This window comes from Poecilia latipinna, unplaced genomic scaffold (assembly GCF_001443285.1).
Source record: "Poecilia latipinna isolate Pla-1442-1.1 unplaced genomic scaffold, P_latipinna-1.0 Scaffold1884, whole genome shotgun sequence".
NCBI classification, from domain to species: domain Eukaryota; kingdom Metazoa; phylum Chordata; class Actinopteri; order Cyprinodontiformes; family Poeciliidae; genus Poecilia; species Poecilia latipinna.
This window is the reverse complement of record NW_015114500.1, coordinates 116,286-128,456: the sequence shown is the minus strand read 5'-3', so window position 1 is coordinate 128,456 and position 12,171 is coordinate 116,286. Positions and strand designations below refer to the sequence as shown.

Sequence of the window (12,171 nt, the reverse complement as noted above, 5' to 3'; positions counted from 1 at the left end):
TATATTTCTATACCAACACAGTATTCAGTGGAAGCTAATGCTATATTTCTATACCAACACAGTATTCAGTGGAAGCTAATGCTATATTTCTGTACCAACACAGTATTCAGTGGAAGCTAATGCTATATTTCTGTACCAACACAGTATTCAGTGGAAGCTAATGCTATATTTCTGTACCAACACAGTATTCAGTGGAAGCTAATGCTATATTTCTATACCAACACAGTATTCAGTGGAAGCTAAGCTAATGCTATATTTCTATACCAACACAGTATTCAGTGGAAGCTAATGCTATATTTCTATACCAACACAATATTCAGTGGAAGCTAATGCTAAGCAGCTAAATTCCACCACGTTGATTTTTGCATGTTTTTGTTGTGAGAGCTGGATTCTGTTTACCTCATTCATTGGTTTGCTGTTGCCACTTGCTCAACAAAGTTTCTTGGGGAAAAAATAAAGAAAACCGTGAGGAGACAAAACGGAAATTCAGCAAAAACAGTTTTCACCACCTTCAAAATAAGAGCATGAACATAAACTAAACGGTCGATGAGCAAAACTTCAACACAGATGTCGAACTTTATTCAACTGAAAGTTGACAAAACAGCCAAGTAAATTAGTGCTTTAGAATTTTTCTAGAAAATTTAGGAGGCTAAACGTTTCCAAAGTTAGCAACAATGAAAAAGTAATAATAATTAGCTCCGCTGATAGCTAATTAGCAAAAGTGTGCTACCACTGTACAGAACTGTACTGAAACTATATTTGTTTTCTCTGAGTACGTAATAGCATTTATCTGTTACTCTTATATTTTGGAGACTAAAACATGTGAACACATGAAAAAATGTAATAATAAAAACTTGCTTTTGTTCCCCTGTGATTCTGTTTATACGGTTATTTTACAACATTTTATTTTTCCTTTTCTTTTTTTCTGCTTTTGATAAATTGTTGCTTTGTTCTGTTATGTTATTAAAAGCAATTTGTAGATGTGACTGAAAATTAAATGTTATATTTAAAACTATTAAGTGTTTTCAACAGAGCAAATATTGAACAAAATTATTTTTAAAAAATTTAATAAGAATTGTATAGTTAAGTAAATAATTTTATATCCTTACATTTAAAGTAATTATTTTTATTTTATGTTTTATTTGATTTTTGGGGCAGTTCTGTTACACCATAATCTAGCTCCAAAATCTTTCCCTAATCCTGAGGAGGAGGAGGAGGAGGAGGAGGAGGAAGGCCTGAATCCTCTGCATCTGCCCCTCCCCCATGCAGAGTCACCCTTCCCCCCTCATCTTCACCACAATGGCGAGTCCCCCGGTGATTGGGGAGCAGGGAGTTGGGTGTGTGGGGGGCGTCTTGCAGCTTGGTCTCAGTTTGCGTCTTTAGAAAAACCAGCTGCTCTCCTCTCAGCCTGAACTCAGGTTCAGCTTCAGGCTCTGAAATTTAAATCAGGGAAATAATCAGCAGCAGCAGAATATGTACAGCTCATTTTGGGATCTTAGGATTCGTTTTGTTGTTTATCATGTAAACTTGTATATTTTTTACTCTGGTTGTCTCTGGTTTTGCTATATTTAGTCACTCCATTACATTTGAGTTTTATCCTGTCAGATCCTTGATTTAATCTCTTATTATGTCCCTAGATCTGTTTATAGTTGCCCTATTTTCACATTAAATGTACCTTTGTGTCTGTTTTGTATTTCTGGCAGCAGCAGCAGCACATTACCTTGGTATCATACACTTCATTTCCCCTGATCTGTTTGACCAGCATGGCACGGTGTCTTCAGGGGAGCAAGGTGTTTTCCCACCTGACAGTTCGGTAGATTCGGTTCGATTCGGGACCAAAAACTGCAACATTTGTTCCATTTCTGGCTGCTGTGATTTACTTTCTACGTTGTCAAACCAACCAAAGCCTTTGAGCAACCTGTTCCCCTCCTCGCCTGTGGGGGCGCTGCACCAAGAACCACTGAAGGAAACAACACAAAAAACACTTTCTGTCTTCACGAAACACAAACAAAAATGGAGTGGTGTCAAACTTTAGTGGTGTCAGGATTTCTCTTTTGTCTTTGGCTGAACACCATAGGAGCCATTTCTCGTGCTAGCGCTAAGCTAGCACATTTGGTTTGGTTGTATTTACCCAGAATGCCCTGCACTGTAGTTTACTTCCTGCTTTTAGTCTGCTTGGTGTTCACATGTACATGCAGAGTTCACTTCAACCAAACTGGTTTGTAGGCGGAGCAGAGTTGTTTTTTGGTCGATTAGCTTTCACGCCTCCCCATCCGAACCGGACTTTCCAGGCAAACAGACTGGAACTGGATTAAAGCCGGTGGAAATGATGCAGCCTTAGACTCTATAAATAGGCTGTCATGTGACAAAATGAACACACCGACAGCACCACTGTCCTGTGGATCTACAGCTGAAGGAGGTGTTACATATTATGATGCATCAACGACGTAAAAGTTGGACAAAATGCAACTTTTCTGTTCAGACGCTTTGAAAACTGACTGAATTAGTTCCACATATGGAAATGGAGCAAATTAGATTTTTCTGGGTAGAAATATCAGAATTGGGTTTCATTTATCTGCTATGTAAACCTTATTCCCTCATTTCGCTAAGGAAAATGTTGAAGTTATCAATCAATAATTTCTGATCCTAAATTTTGAATTCAATCTGTCTATAATCTGATATGTTCCAGTTTGTCTTTGTAACAGTTCAGGTTTATATCAGGTCATAAACAAACAATAAATCAATCGCATGATAAATTGACATCAGCTTATTAATTTTCTCTTTCCTCCGTCTTCAGTCTGCTGTTTTTTGAGCTGCAGTTTTATTTACATAGATTTTATCGTTCATGTTATTTATTATTTCTGTTGTTTTGTTTATTTATTTTGCATATTTAAAATGCCTTCCAGCGTTAAATGTTCACTAGAATTTAAATTTCATTATCTTGATATTACATGAAAATGGTCTCAAACTGACAATATTACGGTTTCACCACATCTTGATTTAGATGAGATCGTCTTCTGAGTTCCTTCCAGACGGGATTCAGGATTTCTGGAATTACTACATTCAACGTAATCTGCAGTTTAACCTGCTTTGTTTTGGATGGCTGCTAGCTTAATCCCTAATCTGTCTTTTTCTATCCATGGTATGTTGTCAGTTTGTGAATGTTTTCCTTTTGTTAATCCTGATTTATTCCATAAACACTCCAAATTACACCTAAAACAGACACATTTGTTTTAGTTTTTCTATTTTTAACATATGTAAATCCTCACAATCACCCAACGTCGACGCCTCCTCTTGTAATTTCCACCTCTTCAAGTCTTTCAGTTCAGCTGATCAGGGCCTTCATTACTCCTCTCTGTTGTTTCTGTCTTCATGGTGATTGCACTCGCAGCAGGCGACCTCGCCGTGCCGCCGGTGGTCGCCGCAGCACAGAGATGCCTCTCCATTATGCAGCGTCCAGTTGGCAGAATTAAACCCAGACAGCCGAATCCATCAGAGGCTCATCTGGAGGCGCGGACGGCGCTCCAGCTTTGACAGATCCTGCTTGGGTGCTGTCACTGCCCATCGGCCCGGCCTCAATCAAATGCAGCCAACGATTTATTTAAAAAGACACCTTTCTGATTATTCGCAGAGACGCCTGGCGCTGTGGCGCGTTGTAGGCTGAATATTAAGGGGGTAAATGTTTAAAATGCAGTTGTTACATTTTAAAAATTCTGGGAAACTTGGTTGTTATGAGGTTATTTTGATGTTTCTTAACCCAGGTTGGAAACAACATAAGAAATGAGGGATGGATGAGGCTCAAACTGAACTTCATGTTGTGTTTCCACCTGCAAACCTGCAAACTGGATCTTGGGAGAAATCTTTTTTTTTTTTTTTACCAAGTATTTTTCATTCAGTTTCAGTGAAAATGTCTTAGTACACTTGAAATGCTACAAAATGAACAAGTACCAAGATACAGGAGCTTGTTTTAAGTAAATTATTCCTTAATGATGAAAAAGTTCTAGTTCTACAGGCAGGTTACTATGACATGGAAAAAATGTCTCATTATTCTTCTGAGAAAAAGTCTGATCTCTTAGATTATAGTCAGAATTTTGAGATTAAAATCGAAATGAGAAAAAGCATGTTTAGCCGCAAATATGAAAAATGTAAATTTCTTCACAGAGACACTGAGCTTTTGCCTGGATATTGAAGGGCTTTAACTCGTTTCTAAGCGTTTTTGTTGAATTCGTTGCCGGTAAAGCGTGTGCCTGGAAGGTGTTTGGTGAAAAATCTTCTGTCAGATTCTTTCCTGCAGAAGATCATCACGGATGCGCCAGCAGCGCCGGACCTTCACATCATTTGCTGCATGATAACATCCGAGCTGCAGCAGAGCTGCTCAGGCTTCAAAGCTCCCAGGAAAGGTCCAGGCTCAGCGGGGAGCCGCTAACGATGGAGGAGGGGAGAAGGCAGCAGAGCCAGGGTGTCATGGAAACATGGAGGTCAAGAAGCTTTAGTTTACCACATGACTCTGACCCTCCATGATATTTATTTAGCTCTAAGTTCTTTCTGACTTGTTCACTTTAGAAATTTACATTCCTACATTTTCTTTTTTTAGACATTTATTCTGGTTTTGGATTCTGTGCAGCTGGAAGGATTTCTGCTCTTTCTACTTTACTTTTGGGCAACTGCTATGATCTGTAACCATGGCAACAACATTTTGTTTTTACAACCGGAGCAGCTGATTAGCATCTCAAATAAGAATCACATCCCCTACTCCAGCGTCCTTCTAACCAGATAGATTTAAAGAGAAGGAACAAAAGCAAAAGGTGTGGATTAGCAGCCCTGCTAACTGCTGACGGTCCATCCAGGACAGGATCTGTGGAAGATCATCTCTGCTTCCTGGTGTTAGCATGACATGATGGTTAAGGAGTCTTCAGTCAGAGGCCTCTTCAGATTTGTTGCAGGACTGACTGCTACTGGAGATCCTTCCTGACCAAAGCATTACCATCCACAACAATCTGAGTTATGACAACATTTAATTTAACGTTGGATTAAATAAAATAGTTTAGAATTGAATTTATTCACATATAGCGATTTCCTTTTGCCCAAAAAGTTATTGCCACACAGAAAAACCAAGCTAGCTTCTTTAACTGAATTCATATTCTCTAAAAATGAATTATTTGATGCATAATGTTGCTGAACAGTCATTTTACAGCTGTGATGGAGTTAATATGATCAGATTTAATAGAAAAGAAAGGAGAAAAGTGCAATAAAATTAAATTGAATCTTTGGAGACTTTGTCTTTGCTGTTCCTCAGGGCTCTGTCTTCAGCCCCGTCTGTTTTCTTTATGAACATACATACAGTTGAAACCAGAAGTTTACATACACCAGATTAAAAGACACTTTTTTTTCTGAAGTTAAATCAGACCAAACATCTCAGTGAGTAAAACCAACATTATTTCTATTTACTAAAAGCCAGAAAATGTGTAACTTTTCATGAGTTGAGACATTTACATACATTTGATCAGTATGAGGGATAAATTGTCTGTTAAAATGGACGTTTCCTTCCACAAACGTCCGTCAGGTTAACCAACATATCTGACACTCGTATCGGCTAAGAAATCAGAAATTCACTTTCCTAAAGACTGTGAACATATTTTCCTCTCTCTTTGGTTAATCAAGACGCTGCAGAGAAATTCCTGCTCTGGTTACTAATTATGACTAGTAGGTCAAATGTGGATTATCAGTTCAAAATAATAATTAGTTTCACATAAAACATGTTACATTCTGTGTCACATGAACATGTTAAAACACATCTAGAGGGTTTTTCTTGTTGCATCATACTGAGGATGCAACAACAAGCTCGTGGGAATCAGTAAATCCTTTTGTCTATATATTTAGACTATCATTTTTATTGCTGCTTTAAAAATATTGGCTTTTTATAGAAAAAAATAAATAAATACAAAAAAAACACTATAGTTTTAGTTCTTGTATGATTTTTATTTTCAAAGCCTACATGGATGAATTTTTATATATTTATTTTATTTTTCATGTATTTATGTTTGACCTTTGATGATGTACAGCTGGAATTTAGAGACAAATATATAATAACAGCATTTTGTTTTTACAGTATGATTAATGAAATAGTATGTAAGCTGTTGTCTGGTTTGGTGTTCAAAATATTAACCATTTATTGGCTCAGTAATAGATGTAGGTAAAAAAAATAAAAAATCATCTTGATATGTTCCGTGTATGCACAAATATACGGTAAAACATACATTCAGACACAGTATGGACCCCCCACCCCGCCATCTTGTAGCTGAATTTCAATGAACCATCCATAATGCATGATGGGCCCCGTTACCATGGCAACATAAATCCAAGGTTACACCAAACCCCTGACACCCCTCCTCCCCCCATCCCATCCAGAGACATAATTGGTTGTCACGGTAACCCAGTTGTTCTGATTCTCCCGATGGAGGAGACGCATCCATCAGGCCGGCCCAACCCCCAACCGAACCACCTCCACCGCTAATCAGCCCCCAGCACTCCCAGTCTGCTACTGGAAGGAGATAAATCAGCTTTCGCTTGGAAAACAAAAAAATAATTCACCCTCACTGGTTTGTTTTGGTGGTTTCGTGTTAAATTCTGGTTTCATTTTCACTCTTTCAGGGTAAAACGTCTCAGTTTATCATTGATAAACGAGTTTGTCAACCAAATGTCAAATGTGACCTTCAGATGTTGGCTATGCAACATTTTACTGACGGACTGAACATGTTTTTAGCTAAAAATTAAAAAACAATAAGGGAGCAGTGTTTTTTTTCTCCTTGATTCTTAAAGATTTTTACTATATTTGGAAAGTTTAGACTTGTAGACTTGTTCTGTCTAATTGAATAACATTTTCTCTGACATTTCCCATTTTGAAGAATAGTTCAAATAAATAGGAAGACTGTGTGGCGTCACAGCTGTTCCCCAGGTAAACAGGATGTTTAAAGTAAATTAAAACAAATGCTTCATTTAGTTTGTAATATTCATTTACTTCAGTTTAACTTATTTAATAGGGACAATGCATGTTCATGATTTATATTTCTGTAAAAAGTCTTTCTAAAACCAAAGATCATACAAACAAGGATAAAATTACTTAAATACACAAATTATGCCAATTAATACAAAAATAAATACAAACAATAAACAGAAAACAAGGAAACTACAAAAAGTATAAGAACTAAATTAATCGATCATTAATAATTGATTTTATAATTTTTTGTCCGTTTTCAGTGAGTCTTGTTGCAGTAAAGATTTAAAGCTTCTTTACTGATGAAACGATGAAACGAAGGTGAAGTTGTTCATGTTGGGACTGAACCACTGTTACAGCAGACGGTCGCCCAATCACCCTGTTGAGTAGGCAACGCGTCGACCCTCCCTTAATGACCCAAACCTCCATACAGATGCAAAGTGAGGAACTCAATGGGTTTGGAGTAGACCAGTCTGCTGCAGCTCTTAAAGGGACGGCATTATGTGTTTTCCAGCCACATTATGCCAGTTTATTGCGCAATCAAGTAACTAGTTTACCTTCAGTTGTTGGAAAATGTCATATTTGTCAAATATGTCTCAAGAGAAAATTGACATTGAAATTTAATGCCTTGAATTTGGGCCTCTGTCTCTTTAAGAAGTTCCTGTTTTTTCTGAAACTCCGCCTTCATGAAGTCATCACAACATGGCTTCTCTATTATCCCTCTAACAACGTTTTTACACTGTGAAGTAGCTCCTACAATGAGCTCAGCAAGCAGTTCCACCAGATATTTGCTAATTGCTGCTGGCTAGTCTGAAGGAGCTGAGTGGGGGAGGAGCTACGCTTCGAAGGCGCGCTAGGGCTACATAGGCGTTTTAACAATATAATAAGAATGTTAATTCAGTCAAACATTCTTCACATTTATTGGCTTATTTTTATTTATTTATTTGTGTCTTGTTTGAATGTGTTATATAAAAAAGAAGTTACAGAGAACATAAAAAGTTAACATGCTTTTATTATGAAGCTTTTCCGGTTTTACTTTGAATTTCCTGACATGATCAAACATTTTTCCTTCTTGATAAAATTCTTCCTCCAATTCTAATCAATCCCAGCAGCCAATCAGCTCTCAGCACTCTGTTACCACAGCAACCACATGATCAATCTGCAGACCACGTTTTGACGCTTCCTGTTTCCACCTGAACGGTTCTCACCTTTGCAGCAGCTTGACCTCTGACCTCTGATGGCTCCCACAACAACAGCCGCATTCCAGAGTAAGGCTCAGCTCATGTATGTAAATGGCTGCTGACACACACACACACACACACATACACACACACACACACACACACACTGAGGCTAATCAAGGGTCCACTGACAGCTCTGATGGTCTCAGCAGCTGCACTTTATTGTACATGTAAAAACCTGGTTTAACAACCAAACTGCAGATTTTCTATCATTTCAAAGAAAAAACATTACATGTTGCCACATATCCCGTTTCAAAATGGCTGCCTGGTGATTTGACTTTGATTCTGTTTCGCTCTCCACGTGTACATACAACATTTATAGAAAATATGTAAACTAAATATGTAAGATTAAATTTATATATGTTGAATATCCCTGATTTGAAGTTGGAGTCCCTGTTAGAGTAATCTATCTGACACACCATGCACAGCAGGAATATCAGAAAATTATCATTAGAACCATTCTGATAATCGGGTCTCCTTAAAATGGTCAGAAGGAGAAGATTGAGTTAAAAAGTAGTGTAATTATGAATCAGTGTTCATCAGAGAGACTGTCATGGGAAATAAACGGTCTCTGTTGCACCGACCTAAAGGTAAAAGCCTAAACAGTTTGTGTCCAGTATCTGTGGGATCTGCAGAGACTTAGCTGCCATTAACACCTGAGTTTCTGTTTAATACAGGCAGATTTTATCACCACTATTTTGTAATACTGCACCTTGATCAAAAGTGCATTATTATCATTATTTCTATTATTACTGTTGTTGCTTAAACAGTAAATAGGTGTTTAATGATACATACAGACAGTTGGTAAACTCCTGATGATCTACAGGCTGAATAAATATTGATTATGTGATTTTTGTGTCCCTGAACACCAATAGAAACTCATTAAACATCGACAGTTTCAGTTATCAATTTAAATGAGATTAAAATAACGGACAGTCGCCGGTGGGAGTTGACGTGAGAGCTGACTTTAAGCTCTGATTGGCTGGCAGCAGTCTGGAGGCGGGAAAGTTTGGCCACCCAAACGCTGCTATTGGTTGGAGCTGAAGTCGTGGTGCGCATGAGCAGCCTGTTAATTAGACGCCGGTTGGAGCGTTGGAGCAGACGGAGAGATGGTGCAGGTCTGAGCGGATCCTCGCGGCTGGAAGGGGGAAAAACCAAGTTAAAATAGTGAAAAAGAAGCAGGAAAAGCGTTTCTGCTGGATTACCAGAGTCTCCTGCGGTTGACTGGAACAGTCTGGGACCATGGTCCAGCACAGGGAACATCCTGGAGCGGGAATCACCAAGGAGTCCCGCGAGGCGACGGACACCGAGGAGGGTGAGCTGCTGGCGGCTTCGGCCTGCAGCGCCGTGCCGCTGAAGCCGGACTGGTGTAAAACGGCGTCGGGTCACATAAAGCGGCCCATGAACGCCTTCATGGTGTGGTCCAAGATCGAGCGGAGGAAGATCATGGAGCAAAGTCCGGACATGCACAACGCGGAGATCTCCAAGCGGCTCGGGAAGCGCTGGAAGATGTTGAAGGACACGGAGAAGATCCCGTTCATCCGGGAGGCGGAGCGGCTCCGGCTCAAGCACATGGCCGACTACCCGGACTATAAGTACCGGCCCAAGAAGAAGCCCAAAACCGAGGGCTGCGCGTTTCCAGCGGGGAAGCCGTCCGCTCAATCCCCAGAGAAGAGCACCGTGAGGTCGGTGAGTAAAAACCCCGGAGCCGCCAAGAAACTCTCCAAACTGAAGGCCGGGAAGACGGTGGCCGTGTCCGGCCGCGGGGGCAGCCACCTGCCGCCGCAGCCGGACCACCGGTACCGCTACATGGTGAGCGTCAAACGGGAGTTTACCGACGACGAGGAGGAGGATGATGATGATGACGACGACGACGATGATGAAGACTCTGAGGAAGAGTTCAAAGTGGAGGAGGAAGAGGAGGAGGAACCGTCCCGGTTCGGCCTGGCCAAGGTCCCGTCCGAACCGCAGTTCGAGTCCTCCGGCCGGCTCTTCTACAGCTTCAAGAACATCACCCGGCAGGGCGGCGGGGCCTCCTCCTACCCGGCCTCCCTCTCCCCCGCATCCTCCTCCCGGTCCGGGTCCACGTCCTCCTGCTGCGGGGAGGACCTGGACGACCTCCCGGCGGAGCGGGCCGACCTGGCGCTGGGCTTCCTGGGCGACCCCTGGGCCTCCTCCTGCAGCGCCGCCGCCGGGAACCTCAGCCTGTCCCTGGTGGACAAAGACCTGGACTCCTGCGGCAGCGAGGGCAGCCTGGGGTCCCACTTCGAGTTCCCGGATTATTGCACCCCGGAGCTGAGCGAGATGATCGCCGGGGACTGGCTGGAGGCCAACTTCTCGGACCTGGTCTTCACGTACTGAGGGTCCGGATCGGTGCTGATCGCGGAGCTTCGGTAAAGGGGGCGTGGTCGCTGCCGGCTCCCTGCCTGGACTCGGTACCGGTTTCGGAGCTTCGCTTCACCCCAGCAGCTCCCTACCTGGACTCGGTACTCCCCAACAGGGTTTTTATGAATTAATTTTCCGTCTCAGGTCCGACCCATTTTCCGGACTATGCAGTCTCACTCAGACCCATAAAGAACTGTAGAACCAGAACTGTAGGACTTCAGGTGTTTTTTAACGTCGAATACTTTTGCAGCAACTTTAAAAAGAACCAGAACCGAACTTCTAGGCGTGGCAGGAAACCTTTTTGATATTTGCATAACCAAACATACCTCATCTTTTTAAAGATATCCAGAATAATAATAAAGTGACTATTTTCAGGCATATTTTTGTACATTCAAAGGGAATGTCAGGCACTTGTTCCACTCCTGGTTTGTTTTTCTTTTCCTGAAAACTGTTGGTTCCGGTTCTGCCTTGATTTAATGCCTTGCAGTTGTTTTAAAGCGCAGATGGAGGTGTACTGGGAGGTGTACTGGGAGTACTGGCCAGAGTGTAAATGTTGTGTATAAATAGATTAAAGTTTAGCAAGTTTGTGTGACTGGTTATAAAGATGGAGGAAAAGCTGGAGTTTTTGTTGCTTATTTTAATTATTTTTGTATCACTTCATCAGCAGCACACGTCCGTTTTGTTGCTCATTATTTTTGTGCAATATGAAAGAAAATGAACGTAAAGGGCCATCCTGAGTGTTTTGTAGCAGAAGGGAAACTGTGTGAACTTGTCCTTTATCATAAAGTCTGTATGTCTGAATAAATCAGCTGGAACTGAATCAGATCATCTCATTATTGATCCTTCTGGACTCTGATTGGCTGATTAGTGCAAAATGTAAAGTCGGTGCATGAAATACTCCTGCAGGTTTTGTTTTTTGGGGTAAAAGTTCTTAAAAAAATTTGAATGGGGTAAAACAAATTCATAACTTCTGACTAAACTGTTGACAAAAATCTGTTTTAACATATTAAGTCACGTTTTGATGATTTAAATACATTGGTTGCAAATTTTTGCACATTGATCCAGCCTTTTTCCATATTCCTTCAAACATTATTCGCATTGTAAAATTATTATAGGAATTATTCTTGCAGGTTTTGTTTTTTAGTTCAGATAAAGTTGTGACTCAAACTGCAAATTAAATTTTTTTTACCTAAAATGTTACAGGAAAAAAAACAGAAATCAGTTTTTCTGCTTAAAATTCAACATGTTAAGTCAGATTTTTCTTTTATCTTCTAACTTTATCCATATAAATCAGGACAACACAGATGTATCTAAATATCCAAAACTTAATTTGTTTCAACAAATCAGTTCCTAAAATATTCATGATCTATTCCAGCATTTGTTTGGTTTCCCCTGTTTGTGCACCTTTTTCTTTCCACTAAACTTTCCATTAATAAAAAATGGTCACGGTGCTGAGAAGCTCCTGAAGTCAGCAGTTTATGACACTGGATTGATTTGAGGGAAATAATTAAAAATTAGGGTTTTAAATTTAAATCAGAAATTCACTAAAAC

At 40.4% G+C, this 12,171-nt stretch overlaps 1 protein-coding gene across 1 annotated transcript; it reads left to right on the top strand.

Moving 5' to 3' along the window:
• The first annotated feature begins 8,742 nt into the window (after window positions 1-8,742).
• LOC106934941 (transcription factor SOX-11-like) lies at window positions 8,743-11,440 on the top strand. The gene has a single exon (XM_015015123.1). The coding sequence runs from the start codon at window positions 9,478-9,480 to the stop codon at window positions 10,594-10,596; it is 1,119 nt and encodes a 372-aa protein (XP_014870609.1). The 5' UTR covers window positions 8,743-9,477; the 3' UTR covers window positions 10,597-11,440.
• The last annotated feature ends 731 nt before the right edge of the window (window positions 11,441-12,171 follow it).

What these genes read in the sequence shown, in the direction of transcription:
- LOC106934941 (XM_015015123.1), top strand. Translation starts at nt 9,478, where the DNA reads ATGGTCCAGCACAGGGAACATCCTGGAGCGGGAATCACCAAGGAGTCC.